At 35.4% G+C, this 26,899-nt stretch overlaps 1 protein-coding gene across 3 annotated transcripts in view; it reads right to left on the bottom strand.

Moving 5' to 3' along the window:
- Positions 1 to 4,128: 4,128 nt before the first annotated feature.
- Positions 4,129 to 26,899, bottom strand: part of PTAR1 (protein prenyltransferase alpha subunit repeat containing 1) — a 48,645-nt gene continuing 25,874 nt past the window's right edge. Inside the window, exons 5-8 of one of the 3 annotated variants that reach the window (XM_012453820.3) lie at positions 26,676 to 26,889; positions 17,918 to 18,222; positions 13,131 to 13,165; positions 4,129 to 13,049 (exon numbers count right to left, since the gene is read on the bottom strand). In XM_012453820.3, the coding sequence (XP_012309243.1) occupies positions 12,823 to 13,049; positions 13,131 to 13,165; positions 17,918 to 18,222; positions 26,676 to 26,889 (781 nt within the window). In that variant the 3' untranslated portion in view covers positions 4,129 to 12,822. Of the gene's footprint in view, positions 13,166 to 17,917; positions 18,223 to 26,675; positions 26,890 to 26,899 lie in introns of all 3 variants that reach the window. The other 2 variants (XM_012453825.3, XM_012453812.3) reach the window with 2 other exon arrangements.

The raw sequence follows: 26,899 nt of genomic DNA, 5'->3' as shown, positions 1-26,899 counted from the left end.
TTTCCATTTGCATGGAATATATTTTTCCATCCTTTCACTTTCAGTCTATATGTGAGTCCTTATTGATGAATGTGAGTTTCTTATAAGCAGCAAATAGTTGGGTCCCCCCTTTTTTGTTTTCTATCCAGGTCAGTCCATATCTTTTAAATGAGGAATTTAATTCATTTATATTCAAGGTTATTACTGATAGATGTGAACTTATGCTTGTCATTTTGTTGTTTTCTAGTTGGTTTATATATCCTTTGTTCCTTTCTTTCTCTCTTATTATCATTGCTGTTTGGTGATTTTCTGTAGTTATAGCATGAGTCCTCCCTCTTTCTTATTTGTGTCTGCTCTACCAGTGAGTTTTATACTTCTGTGTGTTTTCATGATGGTAGATTTTGTCTCTTCACTTTTAGATGTAGGACTCCCTTAAACATTTATCTAGGACCAATCTAGTACTGATGAATTCCCTCAGTTTTTGCTTTTCTTTCAAAAACTTTATTTCTTCATTTTTGAAGGATAGTTTTAGTAAATATTGCATTCTTGGTTGACAGTTTGTTTCTTCTTTTAGCACTTTGGATATATCATCCTATTCTCTCCTGGCCTGTAAGTTTTCTGCAGAGAAAGCCACTGTTAGTCTCATGGGGATTCCTTTATATGTGATGTGACACTTTTCTCTTGTACTTTTCAGAATTCCCTCTTTGTTTTTGACTTTTTACTCTGACTATACAGTGCCCTGGAGAGGATCTTCTTAAGTTGAATCTATTTAGGAATCTTTGTGTTCCCCATGACTGGATGTTTTATCTCTTGCAAGACTTGGAAAGTTTCCATTAATACTTTGGTGATAGGCTTTCTGTGTCTTTGACCATCTCTCATTCTGCTACAACACCCCAAAATTCAAATTTTGGTGGCTTTATAGTGACCCATATGTCACACAGTCCTTATCAATTATTATTCTTAATTTTTTTCTTTTTTGTTTGAGTTATTTCAAAGGATCTTCTTCAAGTTCTGAAATTCTTTCTTCTGCTTGATGTAATCTATTGTTGAAGCTCTTGATTGTATCCTTTATTTCATTGTATTGTTCAGTTCCAGGATTCCTGTTTAGTTCTTCTTTATGGCATGGGTCTCTTCATTAAGTTGCTTTTTTAAGATCATGAATTTTTTTGTTTGTTTTTTGAGACAGAGTCTCGCTCTGTCACCTAGGCTGGAGTGCAGTGGTATGATCTCAGCTTACTGCAACCTCCATCTCCTAGGTTCAGGTGATTCTCCTACCTCAGCCTCCTGGGTAGCTTGGATTACAGGGGCACACGACCACATCTGGCTAATTTTTATAATTTTAGTAGAGATAGGGTTTCACCATGTTGATCAGCCTGGTCTCGAACTCCTGACCTTGTGGTCTGCCCACCTAGGCTTCCCAAAGTGCTAGGATTATAGGTGTGAGCCACCGTGCCCAGCCAAATTGTTTTCTGATTTGTTTTTATTATTTACCTGTGCTCTGTTGTGTCTCACTGAGATTCTTTAATATAATTTTCAATCATTTTTCAGGCATTTCATATATTTCCTTTTTTTTTGTCAAAATATGTTGCTGGAAAATTACTGTGTTGCTTTGGATGCATCATGTTTTCTTGCTTCTTCATGTTCTTGTATCTTTACATTGATACCTGCACATTTGGTGTAACAGTTACTTCTTTCAATTCTGTAGATTGGCTTTTGTAGGAAAAGACATTTTCCTATACATATATCTATAGTGTTAGTTGGGTACCGTGCTTTAGCTTTGATTCTGGGTGGGCATGGTAGTGTAGTCTCCATATTATTTCTTTGGCTATAAAAAGCATTAGTGGTGTCTGTGAGTTCCTTGGTGGCTGTGATTGTTAAGGGAGGCTGTAATGAGGCTTTGCTGGGCACAAGGATGCCAGGTAGTCCAGTCCTCTGGCACTAGTGCCGGTGGTGGTGGACCAAGCATGCCGGTCCTTGGGCCCTAGGTGGCATATGTGAGCAGTGGTAATAGTGAGTCTAGGATGGCTGATCCTTGGCCCTCCAGGAAACTTGGCTGGGTGCCAGCAGTGGCAGCAATGAGGCCACACATCTGAATATCATTATTATGGGAGTCAGGTTTCAACATATGAATTTTGGAGGGACACAAACATTCAGAGTATAGTATTCCCATTTCGTAAGTTGTCTCTTCACTCTGTTGTTTGCTTTGCTGTACAGAAGCTTTTTCGTTTGATATAATCCAATTTGTATATTTTCACTTTTTTTCCCTGTGTTTTTAAGGTCATATCAAAAAAATTATTAATGTCATGGAGCTTTTACCCCATGTTTTCTTCTGGTAGCTGTACAGTTTAAGACTTTCATCCATTTTGAGTTGACTTTTGTGTGATGGGAGATAAGCGTCTTAATTTCACTCTTCTGCATGTGAATATCTGGTTCAGCAACACCATTTATTGAAGAGACTGTCTTTCCTCACCTTGGCACTTTTATCAAAACTCAATTGACCATACAAGTGTGGATTTATTTTTGAGTTATTTTAAGCTGATAAGAACTTTTAATTTGATCACATAAAAGAACTCAACACATTTCCTACACCTGCAACAAAGTTTATGTTTTAGATGTCACAATTTATATCTCCTTATATTGCATTTCTCTTATCAAATTATTGTAGCTATTATTAATAGTTTTTTCTGTAAACCTTCATACTAAAGGTATAAGTAATTTAACCACCACCATTACAGTATTAGAGTATACTGATTTTGACAGTGTAATTACTTTGAACCAGTGAGTTTTATACTTTCATATGTTTTCATTTTACTAATCAGGATCCTTTTCTTTCAGCTTAAAGAGGTAAAAGACATTTCTTGTAAGATAGGCTGGTGTTACAGCTTTTGTTTGTCTGGAAAAGTATTTATCTCTTCTTCGTTTCTGAAGGACAGTTTTGCTGGGTAAATTAACCTTATTTGGCAGATTTTTTTTCCTTTAGCACTAGAGATATATCATTACACTCTCTCCTAGCCTGTAAGGTTTCTGCTGAGAAATTTACTACTACACATATTGATATGTGATTTACTTATTTCCTCTTATTGCGTTCAGGATCCTCTCTTTTGTTATTGATTTTTGACAACTTGATTAACAATATGTCTTGTTATATTCTTGTTTGAATCTGATTGAAGACTTATGGTTTGAATATTTGTCTCCTCTAAAACTCATGTGGAAATTTAATGTGAAATGTGGCCATACTGAGAGGTGGGGTGTTTAAGAGGTGTTTGGGTTATTAGAGTTCTCCCTTCACGGATGGATCAATTCATTCATGGATTAATGAATAAATGAGTTAATGGGTTATCATGGGAGGAAAACTAGTGGCTTTACAAGAAGAGAGACCTGAGCTAGCATGTTAGCATACTCAGTCCTCTTGCCATGTGATGCCCCGTACCAACTTCAGACTGTAAAAAGTCTCCATTAGCAAGAAAACTCTCACTAGATGTGTTCCCTCACCCTTGGACTTCTCAGCCTGCAGAATTGTAAGAAATAAATTCCTTCTTATTATAAATTACCCAGTTCCAGACTGTTATGAGAAAAAAAAAATTAAATAAACTTTGGACTTACTGTACTTGAATATTTTTATATTTTCCAAGATTTGGAATGTTTTCTGTGTGGAGGGCAGTCTAGAGCCTAGAGCCACAGGAGCCATCTTGGCCTTGAAGCAGGCCTGGAGCCTGAATCTGTGGGGCTGGCCTGGTGGCAGGGCAGGCCTGGAAATTAAGTCAACCATGCAAGCCTGGTACCTGGGGCTGCAAGATTCAGCCTGGTGCTAGGGTGGGTCTGGGGTCTGGGCCTATGGGGGCTTCTTTGGCACTGGGTTTAACTGAAGAAGGCTAGTGTTGCGGTCTGAGGCCAAGTCACTGTTAATGCAATTTAAAGACAACTGTGACGATTTCTCTGATTTGTTTTTGACAAATTTGTTTATGTTCTAAACATAGTGGCATTTTTATTCTTTCTACAAATGTAGGTAATAAAATTATTGATTTCATTTAGACAACAGCTCACACCTCTACCCACCACCACCATCAAAGCAAATAAAATGGAAAGCTTGGTAGACTAGACTCAAGTTTAAAGCACCAAAAGTAAAAATAAAATCACACTTAACACTCATTTTAGGAGATGAAAGGTTTACTTAGAAATTGCAAACATTTAGCAAAGGTAAGACAAACACTATTTTCCATATTCTACAGAAATACAATAATTTATAGCTGGCTTGGTACGTGGTCACATAAGAACAAATCTAATGGAAAAAAGAATATTTCATTCTACTTTTCTGTCACTTATTACAATGTAATAAGTGCCAGTAAGTCCTGGAAGACAGCTGTATAGGAAGGTTAGACTCCTAGGGCTGTTTGTTAATATACATTATTATATTGTAAGAATATAAAAACAAAATAGGTAAGATATTCAATTAACATGCAATTTAAGCTATATTATTTTGAAGAAACAGGACAAAATAGTGAATACAACTTAAAAATTTGTTAATAATGTGTTATAATCAGTATATCACGATATTTTACATGGTATGGAATTATTCCTCCTTAATGCTTGGCAAATTGGAACAGGTTGATCCTACTTCTATAGCATATTAAAATAAAGATGAAGGAAAACAAGTAGATAATTCTATTCGATGCTTTTCTAAATATTCTGAATTTTAAAGTACCATAATTTTATGCCTACCTTGCCATCTCCAAAGTTAAAATAAAGTCATACATTGTACTCTATGAATCTGTACTGTCCATCATAGTAGCCCTTAGCCATATGTGACTATTGAGCACTTAAAATGTGGCCAGTCAGAATTGACATGTGCTGTGATTGCAAAATACACTCAAATCTAAGACTTAGTATGGAAGAAAAAGAAGATGTTTCATTAATAATCTTTTATACTGATTACATGTTGAAATGGTATTTTTAATATACTGGGTTAAATATGTTGTTAAAATTAATTTTGCTTGTTTCTTTTTTTAATATGGCTACTGGAAAACTTAAAATTATGTTATGGTTCACATTATATATCTATTGAACAGTGTGAATATAGATAATCTATAGTCATTACATTACCTTAGATTTAGCACCATACTTTAAGCACTCTGGGGTACTAATTCAAAAACCCAGAAACCCATAAGCACACTCTGCATATAAATTATTGCAAAATTAATTCTTATCTCTCTGCAAGATATGCATTTTAAGTGTAAAAAGAATTCACAGCATATTTAATCCTTAACAAATGTCAATTAGTATATGGTGACAGCTAAAGGACTTCAATGTAGACTGTTGGAAAAATAGATCAAGAAACATAGCAGTGCAACAAAGGGAAGACAATTAGTATCCTCAGTAAAATAAGTTAGCCAAACTTATCTTTAATGCCCAGGCCTGACCTTGCACCACAGATTATATATGTAACTTTTCCATTTAAACATAAACTATAAGAAAATCTTAAAACAATATTGATGGCAGCTTAAATCTTCAAGCAATGTAAAATTAACAGGCATGATGAATTCTAATAGCAGAAAATAGTATCTGAGAACTTTCTTTTAAATAAAAGCTCCTCCATGTTAAATTATGCAACTGACTAGTGTCCAACAAATTTGGGTAAAAAAAAATTAGATGCTATTAAAAAATCATAACTGGCTTTTGATTTTTTTCTTCCTCTCCTTTTTTAAGCTTTTGTGGTGTATAAATATTTGGCATACTTATACCTCATCTTTTATTTTTTCCAACTCAAATATAGTAAGTTAATCTAGAATGCATTCCATTATTTTCCTAAAAATAACATACATCAAAATACAACACTGACAGTGGTCACCTCAGTCAGCAGCCAGCATCACAGTCATGCATCAAGAATGTCGCCAGGAGGCAATGCCTAATTACATTTGTACTGCACACTCTGTTCCTCACAACTCTGGTAGGAATGTTTGTGTTTTATAAAACTGCTTTATATTTTTAGATTAGGTAAACTCTGTCAAAAATGCTTTGAAAATTAACAGATGCTGAAACTACCGTATCATTTATAAAAAGTTTCCCCTCATGCTGAAGATGTTCTGAGAAAACAAGCAGATTATTGTAACTTCACATTTTACCATTACCACTCTTAGGACACTAGAAAGCAAGTAAGATTTAAGAAAAAATAAAAAGAACCTAAACCAGATGGTACTGGATATACCAATACAGATACTAATCACAGAAGACTACAGTAGTTCTCTCTAGAGTTCAGCCACCTGCTTATTAAGACATTTAATTACGTTTATTAATGTGCATTGTACAATACTACTTAAACTTTCACATCTCCTATCTTTCAACTATGCTTTGTATAAATAATACTTTTATTACATGTTACTAACTCCAGCCTAAATAAGCCTAATAAATCATGTCAGTTGATATAATTTTAAAATTCTACACATATATTACTCTACAAATATACTCCTTGGTGAAAAGATGTCAACATTCTTTCTGAAAGCTGTTTGATGTTAGATCAATCAGTGACTAAGTATTTATTGAACACCTACTATAACTGTACTCAGTCTATATTCATTCTTTAACCAATAAGAAAAAAATACCTGCTCCAAATGCAAGATGATATTTGCAAGGGAGGATAATATACGAACATTTCTAATAGAATGCTCTTTGAGTCAACATCTGGACATGTGAAATTGTATGACAAATAAACCCCAAATTTATTACCTATCACCTTATAAAGATAAATAAGCAATCTAAAGTATGCTGCATAGTCCTTTGAGGAAAGTGACTGCCATACATAAAATTAAGGCTGATTCCCTAAAGATATGAAAGAAAAGCCAGAATGTTATTGTTTATAAACCACTAAAGGCTTAATATAAACAGTTTACATAACTATCTGGTTAATTTGGGCAAATGAGCACTTGGGTTAGGTTTCTAACTTTGCTGGAAGGTGTTGGTCTAATCAAGAAAACTGCTTTAAATAGGAGCACTTTCAGCATGCATGAAAATAAAAATCCTTTGTAAATTTCACTTGCCTTGTGCATTTGAAACTAATGATGTATTCTTTGCAAAATGGTATATTTTCTCAAAGCTAAGAATATGGACAATGATACGACAGATAAGCTAGTTTTACGTTTCTAGCTTCTATCAACTCTGACTTGTTGAATTCCTACAATGTGCAAGGCATTATACAATGTGTTGAACATATATGGGGCCTACACATAAAAGGAAACTGAAGTCTTTGGAAGCAAAACAGTTGTCAATTTGAAAACCAATGGTAATCATTTTCCTCAACAGTATTTATAAAAGTTGAGAATTATGTCACTAAAACAAAATACAATCATCCCCACCTCTACCAAAGATGGAAATATAATACAGAAATCATTTCCAGAGGAGACACAAGAATGTTCATACTAGAGCCATAGGGACCAAAGCAGCAAGATGAACGAGGCAGTCACAGAATATCTACTAGCTACTGTACTGGTAATAGTTTATTAAAAAATACGATCTGTACTAAAATTTAAGAGCTAATAATATATTTAGCATATCTTTGCCTTTTCTTTTTTGCCACTGAATATAAAATTTGTCCTAAATTTACTAAATCTTCTATACCCTGAGGAATAACAACAGACTAATAAAAGTAATGTCAGGGTTAGCTTTCTGGACCATTCTATTGTCCAGTAAGAACAAATTATATATAGCTAATATTCTTGGAAGCACAAGGTTTCATCAGCAGACTGAACTACTGCCTTGTATTGTTCTTAGCAAAGAGTTTGGTTTTACAGTGTTAACATGGCCTGGTGAGAGTAGAGAAGTCAAAGTTGGGAGCCTGAGGTTTCCTCTCCCACCTGAGATCCACAACTGATACACTGGTTTTCTGTCTTCACCATGAACGTGGCATATTGCTGCCCTTTAGGAATATATTATTCAACAGTTCTCTGTAAAAGCACTTTGGAATCTTTAGCTATATATTTCTATGAAATTATAATGAACAATTATTTGCTATCTTGAAATATGGAATTCCTATCCTTCCCTTCTCCATATACAAACAGATAAAATGATACATTTAAAATTTCATTTAAGCATTTACTTCTTTTCCTCCAATATCTGAAAGAAAGCAAGTACTGCTTTTCTCCCTTTCAACTATATTACATTATGCCTGAATTTGAGAGGGAAGGAAGGCCCATAAGTAAGGCAAAGGATTCATTTAGGACAACATTCTGGCCTTTATTTTAGGGCACAGTGCCACTGTTTGAACGCAGGTTTCAGGCTAATCTTTAATTGTCCACATACCATCCTCTAAATGGGCTGCCTCCAACCCCCAAAACATTAGTTTCCAGAAAAAAAAAAAAACTGAATCTTGGTGCGGTGCTGAAAAATGCTAACTCATGAAATAATCAAAACATCCTGCCTGCTTTTATCAGTCTCTCACTATGGAGCCATGCCTAGTGATGGGAATAAATACAACAGTGGGCCACAATCAACTGTGTGATAGAACTTCCATCCTGTTTTCTTAAACATTAAATATAATCTTGCTCCCCCCAAAAAGTAAGAAAGGCACTCGAATTAACACAGTCTGTATAGTTATTTTTTAAAAGACACTATGTGACAATAAGGAATTCTAGGGGTTAACTTCCCAGGGCCTCCACACATCTCTCCATTAAATAGGAGCTTATTACAGACCATACCTAGGTGTGGGGAGGCAGCAATACGTAAAGTGCTAGGCTTTGCACAGTTCTATTTGAGAAATTTATTCAAGACAAAAAGTTCAGTTGTTATCATGTTCAAATTTTCTAGCATACTTTAAATATCTTTATGTTTCAAAATATAATTTTCTAGTAGCAAAATAATAGTTAGCTTAAAACAGCTTTTTGGAAAAAAAATCACGTTACTTCCCGTCATAACTAATTCTTTAGCATCTTCTATAACTCAGGGGAACTAAGGTAGGGATTATTAGACTGTTGTACAGTAGGTGGTATTTGCCATCTTGTGAAACTGACAATTTGTTTGCTACAATATTAAAAATTATTTTTACACACACATACGTGTGTGTGGCCCAACAAGCACAAATTGGCATGACCTGAACATACCTAAATGACATACAATCTACTAAGTATATGCTTTCCTACAAACTACTGCATAAAAATCCAAAAACTGTTGTTTCTACATCTTGCATCACATAAGCCCTTATTTGAAAATCTAAGTACTTTTACACACAACCTGTATACATTTAACCCTATTAATAATTAAGCCTTTAAGTGAGAACTGTACCATAGGAATAAGAAATACGACTGAAAGTCTGGGCCCAGAGTTTCTTAAGAGGTATTAAAATGCTAAAATCTAGAAAGGACAAAAGGGACATTAATATGTATCAAATCCCTAAGCTTAAAAAATGACTCACACAGACTTAAAAAATATCTGAAAGAGTCACAGTTCAAGTTACAGGGAAGAAAGGAGAAGCACAAAATGATGATATGTGCACAGGTACAGATCAGTAAGTCACTGAAATCAAAGAATTTCTTCAGATGACCAAAAGCCGTTCTGGCTCTGTATGCAGGATCTGTCCTCTAATATCACAAATGAACAGAAAGTGGTGTTCTTAATGCAAATGGGTTCTTTAGCTCTATAAATTTTTAACATATATTATAGTACAGTTAATTGACAATGGCAGAACTCTATTTTTTGGCTGGGATTTAACAAGTTTAAACAAGGCAATGAAATGAAGAAAAAAAAAGTCTAAATCAACTTATTCTATATGTGATAGCTCTTCCCAAGTACTACGAAGCTAGAAAGCATCATTCATTCACAATCCATTGCACTAATCCATCAATTTCTCAATCATCACTCATTCTATCACTCACAACCAATCTTTCTCTTCTTCTGTCGTTCATTAATTTAATAAATATTTAATGAGTCCTCAGAATGTGCAAAGCACAAGTAGAATCTGGAAAACACTATATTGCCAAAATAGGTACACTAAAGCACACTAAGGTACAAAAGGTGGGGTGAAGGTGGTGGTGGACAGTTATAGATCTTAATGCTTTTCGCTTCTCAGTAGTACTCTTAATCCACAGTACGGTACAATCACTGTTCTTCCAGTGAAAGTTTAATGAAATATGTGGCAATAAGCCATTTTTTCCTTTTAACAATTAAATAGTTATAGAAAAATAAGTGAAGACTAGCAAGTCCCAGAATATAGACAAATCCTTTCCACTACAAGAGCTCAAAGACATTATCATGCTACAGATAGTGGGTTTAAATGTTGACCACTTAGGGAAAAAACCAACCATATAGGGCAATATTAGGATTTTCTGTGAATGAACAATTAAAAAATGCAAACTCTAGAAATAAAGCAGCACACAAAAGTTACATACTAACAGTATCCTTTGGATATTTGTATTTTTGCTCTCTATTTAAAACTTTTAGGAAGAAACCAAGATATATTAAAGGATTGCACGGCTTCAGAAAAGAGTGGGTTAAGAGCCTTAGAAGATATGAAAATAGTTAACACCAAAGATGGTCAAGATAATCAGTGGAAGGTACACAAAGGCATGGAGCACTATAAAAATTTAGCTAATATTTTATAAGGTATTGTCTACACTCATTTCCTGATTTTTTTTTTTCACATTAAAGCATAAGAAGTCCTATTACTAAGAATGTGAAAAATAATTCTTAGGAAAAAAGGTAATACTGAGTGAGGCCAGAATTTGGCAACATATTTTAGTGGAATGGGCTGAATCACCCATGTCTTCTTTGTGTAGTTTGCCCCCAAACCCTCACAGGAGCTAAAAATCATAAACTTATGATTTTATCCATAGAGGTCTAGGTGGACCTTGAGGTATTTGATTCAAAATATGCTTTGTACACAAAGGGCCATGGAATTATATTCATAATTTTTTTAATCTAAATATAAAAGCTATAAAAAGGTAATTTTTGACTTGAGAGAAGAACAAATTCTGTCTACTGGGGCCAGGCTAGACAACTTTTCTGATGTTCTTAAGTCTCACTCACTTCAACAGTCTGCCACTCAACAGAATCATGATGCCCAAGTAAAGGACCTATTTCTTCTTCAAGGCAATGTATAAGTCCAGGCTTTCCATAACAGTGAGATAGAAGAGGTTTACCTTTCCTTACATCTTAATCTCCACTTTACAAATTATCTAGCAAGTAAAAAGAACAAGAAAAAGCATGGTTGTCACACTTATTTCTGCCACTATTACTCACATTCTGTGCAAAGATAGGACAACTGACAGCTTCCATCATTAGGGAAACTTTTAGAAGGGCTACTCTTGTTCATATTTCTGGTATATGCATGTATTTTAGATGAGGTATGAAATTCATTGCAAATAGGGAGTAGAAATCTTCAGAACATACCCCTGAAGTAAGAAAGGAAAGATACACAAAAATGACACAGAAAAGTGACAAAAAGTATGTAATGGATTGGTAAAACAGAAAGTATATGAAAAGAAGAAACGCAGACCATTTACAAAAGGGCAAATATAAGAAAGCAGACGTTACTTGGCCCATTCCCCACCCTCACCCCACCAACCTGAAAAACTCAGCCCTTGTTATTGAAAACATAAGCTACAGCTATAACGTGGATACTTTGGTACCTTATCCCTGATTAAGTTCAGTATCAAAGTGTTTTGTTTTTCACATACTATTCCTTCCCCTGGCATTTGCCAGTAAATTTTAATAGTCACTTCATGATAATTTTGTAGTTTCCATGATGTATCCTCAATAATTTAGATTTTTTAAAAGGAAGATTTTTATGGATATATTTATTTATATATTTCTCCCACTCTCATAAGTGAATTTGAAATTAAAAAGTGGTAATAGCTAAAAATGGCATTCCAAGTTTTCAGAAAAAAATCAATTTTATAAGGACTGATGTGTTTTGGTATATACCAAATTTGAGGCAAAAATAATCTATCAAAACTAGCAATAAAAATAATTTTCCTTTACTGCAATTACATAAACTCTTAGTTTATTTTTTTTTAAATAACCATTTTAAAAATGGATTACATTGGAAGCATTTTTTTCATATAAATTCCAATACTTCTGACTTTGGTAATTGAGTAGAACATGCTAGAGAAAGAGAACCAGTTTATATTTTTACACATTCACCCATCTAGTCATTTGATATTCAAAACAATTAAATCAAGTAATTCAACATTCATACCAACATTCTTAAGTTGAACTGCAACATAAATGTTTATTTTCAATTTGTTTTAGAGACAGGGTCTCAACTCTATTGCCCAGGCTGAGTATAGTGGTGCAATCATGGCTCACTATAGCCAGAAACACGGCTCAAGCAATCCTTCTACCCCAGCTTCCTGTGTAGCCTGGACCACAGGTGCATAGCACCATGCCTGGCTATTTTTTTTTTTTTTAACTTTTTGTAGAGATAAGTCTTGCTATGTTGCCTAGGTTGGTCTCAAAGTCCTGGGCTCAAGTGATCCTCCTGTCTTGGCCTTAAATTTTTAATTTTTAAGAGAATTTGCTTGCCTATACGGCAATTGGACTGAGGTGGGTAGAGGTGTGTGTGTGAACCAATCAGGAAAACCAAATGAGAAGCCCCATGTATAGAAATACAAAGGGTGAGAAGTTAAACAGAAAATTTAAGACTCTGTTTAGCAGGAAGAAATTATACAATTATTTTATCCCCACAGGAATGCCAGTTATTAACAAAATAAATACAATAAAAGATTTATTATGGACTTTTAACCTAAAGATGAAGAACATATGGTTAGCCAATAATAGTAAACAGTTCATGCAACTATGTAAATAATAAAGGAAAGCAATATTGCACTAAAAGGGGAACCTTGCAGGACTAATTCACCTCTTTCATTGACTCAAAGTAACCAGCCATTTCCTGTATGCATTGGCAAACCTGGCTTGCTCTACGTTCCGACAAGTCGACAATACTTGATCAATGAACCTGTGCTCCATTTCTAGGCCTAGGGAGTCTGGAGCTGGTGTCCGCTTCAGGCGTTTGGTTTCCTGGGAGTAGCCTTGCTTGCTAGAGTCATTCAGTCCATCTACTTCCATCACCTGAGACAGTTGGGAGCCTGCTGGGATAAGGTGCAAGTCACTCAAAGTCCCCCCAGGGCTGTCTGCAGGTGACAACTGGGTCATGCTGTGAGGAAACCTACCATTTAAGTGATGCTGAAGGTAGAAAATATGCCGCCTGTGACAGAGAGGGGAAGGAAGAGAATAAAGAAAATCGCATTACGAAGTCAAGCATTTCAGGAAAAAAAGTTTGCAATTTCAAAACATACAGTATTCAGTTCACTGCCCCCTTCATAACCAAATTATATAGGGAAGGAGGAAAACCAGTAGAGATGATGTTTCAGGGTATTTGGACAAAGAAAGCCTCACGACCCCAGCTTACTGGTTTGCGAGAAAGAATACGATCCTAAGGTTTTTCATAAGCGTTTACTGAGATGGAAATGACTTGGAGACGGTACTCTCTGATAAAACTAGAAACATGTGATAGTCCAATTTCTGCTATAAATTATAAATAAAAAACAAAACAAAAACTAACCTCGTTGATAGCCTAGAAGATAAGTGATTCAAAAATAAGCCAATTGAACAGTTCCTTTAGAGGCTTAGTCAGTGGCCTCTATCAAATAATAAAAATAACATATCTGTTGTAGTTGGTCTTACTCCCCAAAAATCAACTGAACTTTACCCTAAATCCATTACCAGCTACAGTTTTAAACATCCACATGCACTGGGGATGTGCTGGGTTCTGAGTAAAACATGTTAAAAGACACAGTTCCTGTTCTCTCTCTAAGGAGAGAGAGCAATGCTCTTGCCCTTAGATCCACCTAGAATTGTTTGCTAAAAACGAAAATTGCCCTCGAGAGCCTGACGCAGGAGAATCCCTTGAATCCAGGAGGTGGAGGCTGCAGGGAGATGAGATTGTGCCATTGCACTCCAGCCTGGGTGACAGAGCGAGACTCCATTTTCTTAAAAAATGAAGATTTCCATGCCTTGCATCCAAAAATTTCAATTAAGTGGGGGCACATCTATGTACAATGAACTGTGTAAGTTCCAGGTTGTTTGTTATATCTCATCATTCATATTAGCAACTCTAAGCCCTTAAAAGAATTTCATTCATTTTCCCTGCATATTCTGAAGTAGACAGGGAGCACATAATGTACCAGTTTTACAGGGGGTAAAACTTAAAGGCTAGATAAGCTGCCTAATTGCAACGAGTCAGCAGCAGAAAACTGGCCTATGTAATACAGGCATACCTAGTTTATACTATGCTTTGCTCTTATGTGCTTTGCAGACATTGTATTTTTTAAACTGAAGGTTTGGCAATCTTGTGTCAAGCAAGTCTATCAGCACAATTTCTCCAACAAAATGTGCTCACTTTGTGACTGTGTCACATTTTGGTAATATTCCTAATATTTCAACATTTTTCATGATTATTAAATCTGTTATGTGTTACCAATATTATGCGATCAGTGATCTTTGATGTTACTACTATAACTATTTTGGGGTGTCACAAACCACACACATATAAAATTATAAACTGAATCAATAAATGCTGTATGTGTTCTGACTGCTCCACCAACCAGCTCTTCCCTGATTTCTCTCCCTTACCCCAGGCCTCCCTATTCCCTCAGACACAATATTGAAATTAGGCCAATCAATAACCCTACAAGAGCCTCTAAGTGTTTAAGTGAAAGGAAGAGTCACACGTCTCTCACTTTAAATCAAAAGCTAGAAATGATTAAGCTAAGTGAGAAAGGCATGTCCAAAGCTGAGACAGGCTGAAAGCTAGGCCTCTTGTGCCAGTTAGCCAAGTTGTCAATGCAAAGGAAAGTGATTGAAGGAAATTAAAAGGGCTACCCCAGTGAAGATACAAATGATAAGAAACGAAACACAGCCTTACTGCTGATAGGGAGAATGTTTTAGTGTTCTGGATGGAAGAGCAAATCAGCCATAACATTCCTTAAGCCAAAGCTTAATTTAGACTAAGGCTCTAATGCTCTTTAATTCTATGAGGACTGACAGAGGTGAAGAAGCTGGAGAAGAAGACTTTGAAATTAGCAGAGATTGGATCATGAGGTTTAAGGAAAGAAGCCATCTCTATAACATAAAAGTACAAAGTAGCAAATACTGATGTAGAAGCTGCAGCAAGGTATCCAGAAGACCTGGTTAAGTTCACTGATGAAGGCAGCTTTTCAATGTAGATGAAATACCCTTCTATTGGAGGATGCCATCTAGGACTTTCATAGCTAGAGAGAAATCCATGCCTACCTTCAAAGCTTCAAAGGACAGTCTGACTCTCAGTAGGTGCCAGTGTAGCTGGTGACTTTAAGTTGAAGCCAAGGCTCATTTACCATTCCAAAAATCTTAAGAATTATGCTAAGTCTACTCTGCCTGTGTTCTACCAACGGAACAACAAAGCCTGGATGAAAGGACATATGTTGACAGCATATCCATTTAAGAATGAGTAACTGAATATTTTGAGCTCACTGCTTGCGCAGATAAAAGGAGTGCTTTCAAAATATGACTGTTCATTAACTATGCACCTAGTCATGTGAGATCTCTGATTGAGATGTACAAAAAGATTCATGTTGCTTTCATGACTGCCAACACAGCGTTCATTCTGTAACCCATGGATCAAGGAAGAACTTCAACTTGCAAGTCTTGCTAAGAAATATATTTCATAAGGCTATAGCTACCACACATAGTGATTGCTCTGATGTATCTGGACAAGGTAAATTGAAAACCTTCTGAAAAGGGTTCACCATTTTAGATGCCATGAAGGTTTGTGATCCATGGGAGAAAGTCAAATATTGACATGAACAAAACTTTGGGAGAAGGTGATTCTAACCCTCATGGATGACTTTGGGGAACTCAAGACTTCAGTGGAGTAAGTCACTGCAAATGTAATGGAAATTGTAAGAGAACTAGATTTAGAAGTGGAGCCTGAAGATGTGGCTGAAGTGCTACAATCTCATCATAAAACTTGAATGGATGAGGAGTTGCTTTTTACGGATGAGCCAAAAAAAAAAAAAAGTGGTTTCTTGAGATAGAATTTACTCTGGTGAAGATGCTGTGCACATTGTTGAAATGACAACAAAGGGTTTAAAATATGACATAAACTTAGTTGATAAAGCAGCAGCAAGGTTTGAGAGGACTTCAATTTTGAAAGAAGTTCTACTGTGGGAAAAAACGCTGTCAAACAACATCACAGACTACAGAGAAATCTTTCATGAAAGGAAGAGTCAAACTTCATTGCGATCTTATTTTAGGAAATTGCCACAGCCAGCCCAGACTTCAGCAACCACCACCGTGATCAATCAGCAGTCATCAACATTGACGCCAGATCCTTCACCAGCAACAGACTGCAACTTGCCGAAGGGTCAGATGATCGTTAGCATTTTTTAGCAATCTAGTAGCTTAATTAAGATATGTACTTTTTTAAAGACATAATGCTACTATACACTTCTTAGACTATAGTGTAATGTAAAAGTAACTTTTATATGTACTGGAAAACAAAAACAAAATGTGTGTCTCATTTTATTGCTATATTCACTTTATTGCAGTGGTCTGGAACTGAACCTGTGATATCTCTGAAGTATGCCAATAGCTTAAAAGACCTATCTTCTCTCTTGAAAATGTGAAATAGGAGTGTCTTAGTTTTAAGAGAAAAAAAGAATTCTCTACTAATGAAGGTGCCAAAGAGGGGAGATGATCTTCTATGTTCTGAATATATTTAGTAAGGAAAAGCAGATAACAAGGTCTCCTCAAATAAACCTACCAGACAGACTAGACTGGAGAAAGAGAGAAAATCTCAATAACTTTAGAAATACGCAATTTTAAAGAATACCTGCCTCCTTGCTGACTAGCACAGGCAAGTCTTTCATTTACAAATACAATGCTATGGCCTAAAGTAGAATGTATTTATGAAGATGAAGATGCCTCCAAATAAAGGAAGATCCAAAATAAATGAAGCTGGAAAGGTGGGTCACACACCTGAGCTTTCTTCTAACATACTATCAAATGTACTCACAACTCAACAGGTTGCTAACCCTTTTTCACTCTTTCCTACCAGACTTTCCCCTCTCTCAAAGATAAATTCTTTTAACACTTTAAACAAAAAGTGTCAAGAGATTATACTCCAGGTAAGTTAATTTGCAGACCATCAGGGCTGAAAAAATGATAAAGCATGCCTTATTCTCAGGGTCTAAACAAATCTCAATCCTGACTGTGTATCAAAATTATGTATTTTTTTCAAAAAAAAAAAAAAAAAAGGGCTGGGTGTGGTGGCTCATGTCTGTAATCCCAGCACTTTGGGAGGCTGAGGTGGGCGGATCACCTGAGGTCAGGAGTTAAAGACCAGCCTGGTCAACATGGTGAAACCCCGTCTCTACTGAAAATACAAAAATTAGCTGGGATTGGTGGTGTGCACCCGTAATCCCAGCTACTGGGAAGGCTGAGGCAGGAGAATCGCTTGAACCTGGAAGGCAGAGGTTGCAGCAAGCCAAGATCGCGCTATGGCACTCCAGCCTGGACAACAAGAGTGAAACTCTGTATCAAAAAAAAAAAAAAAAAGAGAGAGATAGCAGCAATCCATCCTAGATATACTAAATATTAGTATCTCCAAGAAAGGAGTCCAAAAACTTTTGATTCTGTTTTATTTTGGAACTAACACAGGTTATTCCGTTGCACAGTCAAGGTTGAATACCGCCATCCTAAGCTGCAGGCAGAGATCCACATGAGGAATCTCATATTAATGATGATGATGATGATGATATGGTAACACGAAACTTCTTATATTCACTCAGGCAAAGCTCCACAATCAGATGACTATGTTTACCCAGTAGGCAGGAATCAGGTGTCACTAATACCTTCTGCAGCTCTTATAAGGACATGCACAGTTTTATGCAGGAAATAAGATTTTCCCTTTTCTTACCTATGACACCAAAGGGTTTCATGTCCTGGGTAGGAATCAATAAGATCAGTGCTGAATTCAACTTCTTCTTCTAGAAGATGGGGAAGATTAATCCTTGGTTCCTCTGTAGAAGCTGCTGCTTCTTCATCTTTTGGAAGAACTGGGGCTGGCTCACTTCTCAAACAGTTTTGCTCCATCACAGAACTGTCTATCACAGTTTGGCTAATCAAAGACTTTAGCAAAAACTGGCGGTAGTGAAATCCACTGTGGTCTGAAACGTGCATAGATGCCCAATGCTTAGTAGAAGACAGTTCATCAAGAAGAATCTTGTAAGAACAAAAAAAAGGATAGTAAGAAGAAGAGTTCCCAAAGGTTTTTCTTTCTCCCTTATTGCCTCTGATTTCTCCTTAATTTGTTCCTTTTTTGACAAGATCATTCTTACCAATATTTTGTACACAATGTCTGGAACAGTGTTGTCACTTACTGGAAGCTTAATACATGCAAATTTTCTCTTTCCCGTATAACAGTGACAGTGTTTTTTGTTTGTTTTAAAGACCAAAAAATTTAAGGACTCATTTGTCATCCTTTCCCTAGACCTTGACTACTCATATTCTGATTGGTACACACAGAGAAGTAAAGTCAAATTCTAAAATAATGATGACCATTAGGGTATTCACTTAAAAGTAATGCTGACGTAAAAGGGAACATATAAACTCAGATTACTTTGATATAAACTTTATTTTACATTCAATAAATTTGTATAATATCTAACTTATTATCTGTTCAACAACAGGCTCAGTGAAATTATTTGTTCTTCACTGTAAGTGCCATGAGGGCAGAGACCATGTTTCTCTTGTTCACTACTTAATTCTAAGGGATTAGTACAAAAACATGATGCACTAATAAGATTTTTCAAGAGATCATGACTTTAACTATTTGTCTCAAACTCATTTAACATTAGTAATAAAAGGGTTTTAAAATAAGTGAAATAAAATTCAGCAGTAAATTATTTAAATCTTTGTGATACCAATATCTTACAAACTAAAGAATTTCAAATGAAACGTTTTTTTAAAAAGCAGCACTTATGCAAAAATTATTTGAGAGTGTCTTGGACAGGTAGCAAACATAAATCAGTGAAAGGTGTATCAAGGGCCTACCATGTTCCATCAGAGGATTTTCAGACCAGCTAAGGAAAAAAGACACACATTTGTGAACAGTTAACAATATAGACAGCATAATGCTGAATGACACCTTTACCTGATTGTCAAGGGTCCCAGGCAAATGCCTTCTCCTAAACCATGATCTTTTTTCCATTTCTTACACACTTTTCTTCCCCAGGAATCTTTCCCTCTTCTGAATCCCCATAGTACTTGTGTGTTCCATCACATTTATTAAAGAATTTTCAGTGCATCTCTTCATTTCCATTAAACTCATGAGTGAGTGCTTTAAGGTATTTATTCATTCCTAATTGATACTTCAATCCCTCTACACCTACTGGCATCAGAGTGGATACGTAAGTGTTTTATGAAATGAATGAATTAACAATTTAATAAATAAGGTGAATAGTACAAAGGAGTAAGACTATTTCCAGACAAGATGGTCAAGTTGTATCAGTGGCATGTTTTAAACATCTCCTTTAAGTTCCAATGAGTTTATTCAGCCATCTAAATTTATTCCAGAGGCTATAGCTGGCAAGCCTCTGAGAAATGGAAAACAATATCTTTATTTGATTTTAAAAGGTAAGCAAAAATTAGCACCAGATAAACTCCTACCTGAAATAAAAATTAATCTTACGTTTATGACATTTTTGAAAAATAAACCTGTAAAACATTCTGGCTATAATATAGCAGCTTTTTTATTTTGGCATGGCTTCTTAATATGGATTAAAAAGAGTATTCTACTTGTTTAAAATGAACTTATATAATATAAAAAAAAAATTTAGATTATTTCTTACTGGATATTCCCATGTATAAAATTTTAATTTATTATTTAATTTTGAGGCAAAAATGGCACGCGCATATATATATGTGTCATATACATATATGTCATATATATGTGTCATATATATATATGTCATATATATATGTGTCATATATATGTGTCATATATATATATATATATATATATATATATGATGTTCTGGATGGGCGTGGTGGCTCATGCCTGTAATCTCAGCACTTTGGGAGGCCAAGGCAGGCAGATCACCTGAGGTCAGGAGTTGGAGACCAGCCTGACCAACATGGTGAAACCCCGTCTCTACTAAAAATACAAAAACTAGCCGGGCATGGTGGCACACACCTGTAGTTTCAGCTACTAGGAAGGCTGAGGCAGGAGAATTGCTCAAACCCTGGAGGTAGAGGTTGCAGTGAGCCAAGATCGGTCCACTGTACTCCAGCTTGGGTGACAGAGCGAGACTCCATCTCAAAAAAGAAAAAAAAAAGATTTTCAACAAAATCAATTTCTTAAAAAAAATCTTAGGCTTTTAAAGAGAAAATCCATTATATTCTTTTTTCTAAGAGATAAAGATGCATACTAAATGAAAGAAGAAACTTTAACTGGAATTTCAGGGCATTTTCTTCTTAGAATAAAAAGATATAAAGATATAGGCAATGATTTTTTTAAAAAAGACAGCAATTACTTTTAAGTGATCCAATTAACATTTAAGTGATCTAAAGATACTATATAAAGTTATGGCTTTAATGTACAGTACTAATGGGATAAATGACCTTTAAATGATATACCTTAAATATCCTTCTTTTCCAACGTCCATATGAAAACATGAGGAAGTGAATAAATAAACTACAAGAAAACTGCAGATGCAAGGCTATGAAATAGAGGGATAATGTGTTAAAAATGAAAGACTACTGAAAATACATATGCCATCAGTCCTGTAAACTTTTAAAAATAACATTTGGGTTTTCTTCTGATTATAAAAGTGATACAAAATGATCACTATAGAAAATTCCAATAATACAGAAAAATATGAAAAAGCAAACAAAAATCATCCACTACTTGTTGACCAGAGATTACTACTTGCAACATTCTGGCATAAAACAAATCTTTCAGGTTTTTTTCTATGTATGCACATGCACAGAGTTTATTTTTAACAAAAATTTGGGATATTCTTTTGTACTAATTTTATTCCATTTCAATGATAAATACATTCCCATGGCATTAAATATTATTCTATAATATATTTTTTAACTCATATTTCACCCTCGAGATTATCAGAATTTAACCATTCCTGTGTTTGTCTGTACTCTTGTGTAAGTAACACTCACATATAAATCTATATACATATCTAATTATTTAGGAGAAATTTCTAGAAATATACTTGCTGGGACAAAGTAAAAACTTTATAAGGTTCTTGATATATACTGTCAAAGTGCCAAAAGGCTGTATAATTTATATTCCTATTGGAAGTACATGTTAATGCTTATTTCCCAAATTCATTATCAATACTTTAATCGTCATTAATTTAATAAGTGAAGAATTACATTTCATTTGAATTTATATTTCCTTAATTATCATTAAGGCTAAGTATCTTTTCTTATTTGATTACTTTTGTTTCTTCATTTATGAACTGCCTATTTTGCCTAATTCTCTATTACGAATTGTCTAATTTGCTATTTATGTTAGTCATTATTTTTCTTATGAGTTTGAAAGAGATCTTTACATATTAAAGATATTAAGTCTCTATTTGTCATATGTGTTGTAAGTATTATTTTCAGTATATTACTGCAACTGATTTTTTATTCTTTAAGATTTGGAGTCAGACAAAATTCTTTTTCCTTCTTTTTTCCCTCAGGTCTATTGAAGTATAAATGACAAATTAAAATTGTGTGTGTGTGTGTGTGTGTGTGTGTGTAAGACATATGTTTTTATGTATACAATGTGAAATGATTACCACAATCAAGTGAATTAATATATCCATCACCTCGCATAGGTATTTTCTTTTTTTGTGATAAGAACATTTAAGATAATGCTTTTAGAAATCTTTAGGTATACATTACTATTAAGAGTAATTACCATGTTCTACAATTAGACCTCCAGAACTTATTTATCGTAACTGAAACTATCCTTTAACCAGCAACTCCCTATTCCCCACCATAACCCATACTCCTGCAATCACCATCCTACTCTCTACTTCTGTGAGCTCAGCTTGTTTAGACTCCACATACAAGTGAGACCATGAAATATTTATCCTTCTGTGCCTGGTGTATTTCACTTAGCATAATGTCTCCCAGGTCTCCTTTTCCTTCATAGAGGTTTTTATTCCATTTAAAGTTCAATTTAGTATTTAAGACTAAAAAAAAAAAAATAACTTTCTATTTTCTAAAAAGTTAATTATACCAGCATCAAAAATTGAACAAGAAATCCATTCTCTAATTATGTGAAATACCACATTCATCATTAATGAATGATGTACATATCATGTATTGGAATTTGTTTCTGGACTTTATATTCTGTTCCATTACTGAATCTATTTTTGAAATAGTATCACAATTTTAATTACTCCATCTTATTAAACATTTAAGTATCTAACGGTAGAGTGTTCCTGATTGTTTTTCCCAACAATTTCTTAGCTATTCTTAAAGCTTTATTCTCTCTAATGAACTTTAGAATCATTTTAGAAGTGAAAAAATCAGTGGTTTTTAATATATTCACAGAATTGTGCAACCATTGCTGTTATCTAATTTCAAATGTTTTCATCACCCCCACAAAACCCGATTCCTCTTAGAAATTATACCCCATTCCCTCCTCCCCAGCCTTTGATACCCACTAATCGGCTTTGCCTATCCTGAACATGTTACATAAATGAAATCATACAATACGTGGCCTTGAATCTGACTGCTTTCAATCAGCATGTTTTCAAGGTTCATCCACATTACAGCATGTATCAATATTTCCTTCCTTTTCTATGGCCAACATTCCACTACATGAATATACCACATTTTGTTTTCCATTCCTCAGGTGAGGTGTTACTTTTTGGCTATATAAATAATGTAGTTATCAACGTTCTCATACAAGATTTGGTAAGGAATGTGTTTTCACTTCTCTTGGGTATTATATCTAGGAGTAGAATTACAGGGCCATATGTAGTAATGCATGTTTTTCCCCAAGAATACAATATATATTAACTATAGTTTTATTAATATATGGTAATTCTATGTTTAATTATTTGAGGAAATGCCAAACTGCTTTCCACAGTAGCTGTACCATTTTACATTCTTACCAGCCATAAATAAGTTTCTCTACATCCTAATCACCATTTATTATTGTCTATATTTTGGTGTGAAGTGTTATCTCACTCCCTGAGGTTTTGATTTCCATTTCCCTAATAGTAATGATGTTGAATATCTTTTCATACCCTTATTGGTGATTTCGATATTTTTTTTGAGAAATAACCATATGTGCTTTTGTTATGTGAAGCACCATATTAACTTGCAATTTGCCAGTAGTGATAAACTGCCTGACTGTCTTTCCTGCCACCCTACCCTCAAACATAAAAATATTTTAAAATTTACTTAAATATGTTTATTTAAGCACGCAGACATCAGAGAGAATGTAAAATAGAAAACTAAGATATCATAATTCCACCCCATACTACTTTTAATCAATCTTTATTCTTTAACCATTTTTCTGAATAGAAAATGAATATATACTTTTATAAAAAATACAAGAAAGTATCAATAACATTGTTGTATGTATGTATGTATAAATATCTGCTGAGCATTTACCATGTGCAAACACTGTTCCAAATACTTTAAAGTATTTGCAATCTCATTCAATGCTAATAAATACATTAAAAATTAGATGGCTATGTGCAGTGGCTCACGTCTGTAATCCCAGCATTTTGGGAGGCCAAGTCAGATGGATTGCTTGAGGTCAGGAGTTCGAGACAAGCCTGAGCAACATGGTGAAACCCCATCTCTCTGAAAAATACAAAAAGTAGCCAGGCATGGTGGTGGGTGCCTGTATTCCCAGCTACTTGGGAAGCTGAGGCAGGAGAACCACTTGAACACAGGAGGCAGAGGTTGCAGTGAGCTGAGATTGTGCCACTGCATTCCAGTCTCATTTATTTATGAGAACTGTCTCATAAATAAATAAATAAAATTTGGCTTATCCTAATATAATCTGTTGTGAATATTTTTCTTTAAATCATCTTCTAAAATATAATTTTTAGTCATAACAAAATATTCCAATGTGATGGACTGTAACTAATCCCTCAGTATTGAAGAGCTACAGCTTTTCTAGTTTTTCACTACTATAAGTGCTACTTTTATATATCAAACTTCCATATTTAATAGCCAGTATGTATTGGACACTTAGTTAAGGCACTGTGATAGCCACTTTATACAAATCCTCAAATTCAATTTGCATCACTCAGTGAGATGGAATTACCCACTTTTCCAGATGAGAAAACTGAAGGTTGAAGAGACTACATAACTTCCTCAAGGCTACACAGCAAATTAGTGGTAAAGCCAGAATGCAAAGTAGGTCTGTATGACCACTGAGTGAAGCCTTTAATCATTCTACCATACTTCATCTTCCATTATTTCTTTATGATGAATTCCTGGAAGCAGAACTCTTAAAAATAACACCCTATTTTAAAAAGTGTGATAAATGCTGCCATGTTGCCCTTCAGTAAGATTACAACAATTTGAATAATGCTCATTTTCATACTGTTACTAATACTTCATACCAGCACTTTAAAAAGTCATTTTCAATTTTCTAAGCTAAAACATGCCAGTTCATTTCATATATATATTTTAAGCTGATCTATTACCTCCTGTAATAGACAAAGCATAGCAGTAAATGTTCTCAGGGCCCAGTGGCTTATAACAGAAAGGAGATTTTGCAAATTTAGGACTCCTCACTGACAACAAGAACAGGAGATGTTGCAGTGGCAAGTGGTGACAGGAAGAATGGTAAGTCCTCCTCCAAGGGCAGGTTGAGGAAGAGTGATGACATCTGAGCCCAAGAGTGGACCCTGGCACCTGAGCCATTAATGACTTATCCTTACCAGCAGATGGTTTCAAGTAGCCAAAAATTTCACTTTGGCCCCTTGTTCCTGATTTTATGGAAATGCCACTTGAAAAGGTCCACATCATGGCAGAAAAATTTCTAAAGACCTCTCAGTTAACCTGGACTCTGACTTCCTTTTTATCCCCAATCCTCCCCATATCTCTTTCCTCCTCCCATACATTATTGAGTTGTAGATCTGACACGATTGCCTATAAAGCACTCCATATTCCTGACAACCCACCAATTTGTCATCACGCCTCCAGACTCACACTGTGTACTTTCCTTCCCCTGGCAGCTATTTCCAATGAGCTCATCCTAGATGAAGAACCATTTTTCTGTGCTCCTACTATATTCTGATGCTTTGAAATTGTTGGTCTACTTTCTCAACTAGATTTTCAATTTATTAAGAGCAAACACTTAGTTTTACTGACATACCCAGTATATAGGACAGTGGCTGGGTATGATAGAGTTTTGCACTTTTCATGAATAAATTGCACTGAGTTGATCAAGCAAACTGGTGGCCAATTTTCTATCTCTGGGGGAGCAGAAAAGGAACTAAAATGGAGTCAACCTCTCTTTATTAGATGCCCAGTAATTTACATCCATTAACTCAAATAACTCACAATAATCCACTGAGGCAGACAGTAGAGTCCCTGTTTTATAAATGAAAAAAATAAACCCTTACTTTCCACATGTCGCTAGTAAGGCCAAATCTGAACCTAGGTTGGCGTGATTTTAAGCTTTGCTCTTTCTCCTCCATTAGGTGGCCACCCCTCCTGACACTCAGAGCCATATAAATGGAAGGGGAAGGCTCCTCTTCCAGAATTGTTGGCTTTAAATCCTCTGGAAGTAAAAGCTCTCCTATTTGTCTTGGCCAGGAAACAAAAAGGAAAATGACAGCATGGGAAGAGGGAGGTAGGAAGAAGGGGCGGTAAACTAAAACTACATAATACTTCCCCACTAATGTGAAAGCACCAGCTGGGGCACTTCCATCTTCAACTTGACCTCTTTTAATTGTCTCAAGCCTGAGAAGCTTTTTAGATGAGCACCCTGGATTCTTATGACACTGTGACATCATCAGAAAAGAAAAAAACCGAGACACTGTAGTAATAAGAAGGAGCATAAGGGACACCTGGCTCTCATTCTGATGAATAATAAGTGGTGCAACTGTAGCTAAGTCTAAGCCATTAAAATTCTCTGGGAATCTCCATCTCCTGATTTCTAAACTGAAAGGATTAGGCTGTGAGAGTTTCCAAACTGCCTCTGCATTCAAATAACCCTGAGTCAGTGGAAAATGCTGATCTCTAGATCCACCCTCATTCCGATTTAGTAGGCCTGGAGTGGGACTTAGGAATCCCCAAGTAATTTACAGGCTCAGACAATTTTAAAAACACCTGGGTGAGATCATCTATCTTTGCCCTCCTCTCCCCTTTTTCAGAGGATGAAAGTGTGAAAAGACAGCCAGCTGACTTAGTATATTGTCACATAACCAAACACTACCAAGAAATAACAATTGCAGTTCTATAGGGCTTAATAATCCCCTCCTGTTTCAGGATAAAGTGAATTATGCTCAGTCTTCCTCAACTGGTTAAACCTGCCTTTGTTTTACCAATGCACTAGGCTTAAGACTGCCAAAAACACGTCCAGACCATTAGTTTCTCTACTCCTTCAAAGCTCTTCTGAGGATGAACCATTCAGAAGATTTTAAGGGCAGACAGGCGGTCTGCCCAGGAGACAATAATATCCCTACCTTGACATCTAGCTTGGCCAAGTGCTGTAAAACCCAGATGCGATGGGACCAAGCATTATAGTTGCTTGGGTATCTCCCTGCAGCTTCACCACAGACCTCCATCTCTTCTTGTATGAGTCGCTGTGCCCTTTCTGCGGGAATTGTTCCCAAGTTTCCTTTGGTCACAAAGGAAGGCAACGAGGTTTCCTGAATTAGCTGTTGTAGCACCCATCGCCTGTTAAGAT

Source organism: Aotus nancymaae, unplaced genomic scaffold (genome assembly GCF_030222135.1).
Source record: "Aotus nancymaae isolate 86718 unplaced genomic scaffold, 86718_ANA_hifiasm-v0.15.2.pri h1tg000041l, whole genome shotgun sequence".
Taxonomy (NCBI): Eukaryota; Metazoa; Chordata; class Mammalia; order Primates; family Aotidae; genus Aotus; species Aotus nancymaae.
The sequence above is the reverse complement of the archived record's forward strand: the minus strand, read 5'-3'. Positions and strand labels throughout refer to the sequence as shown.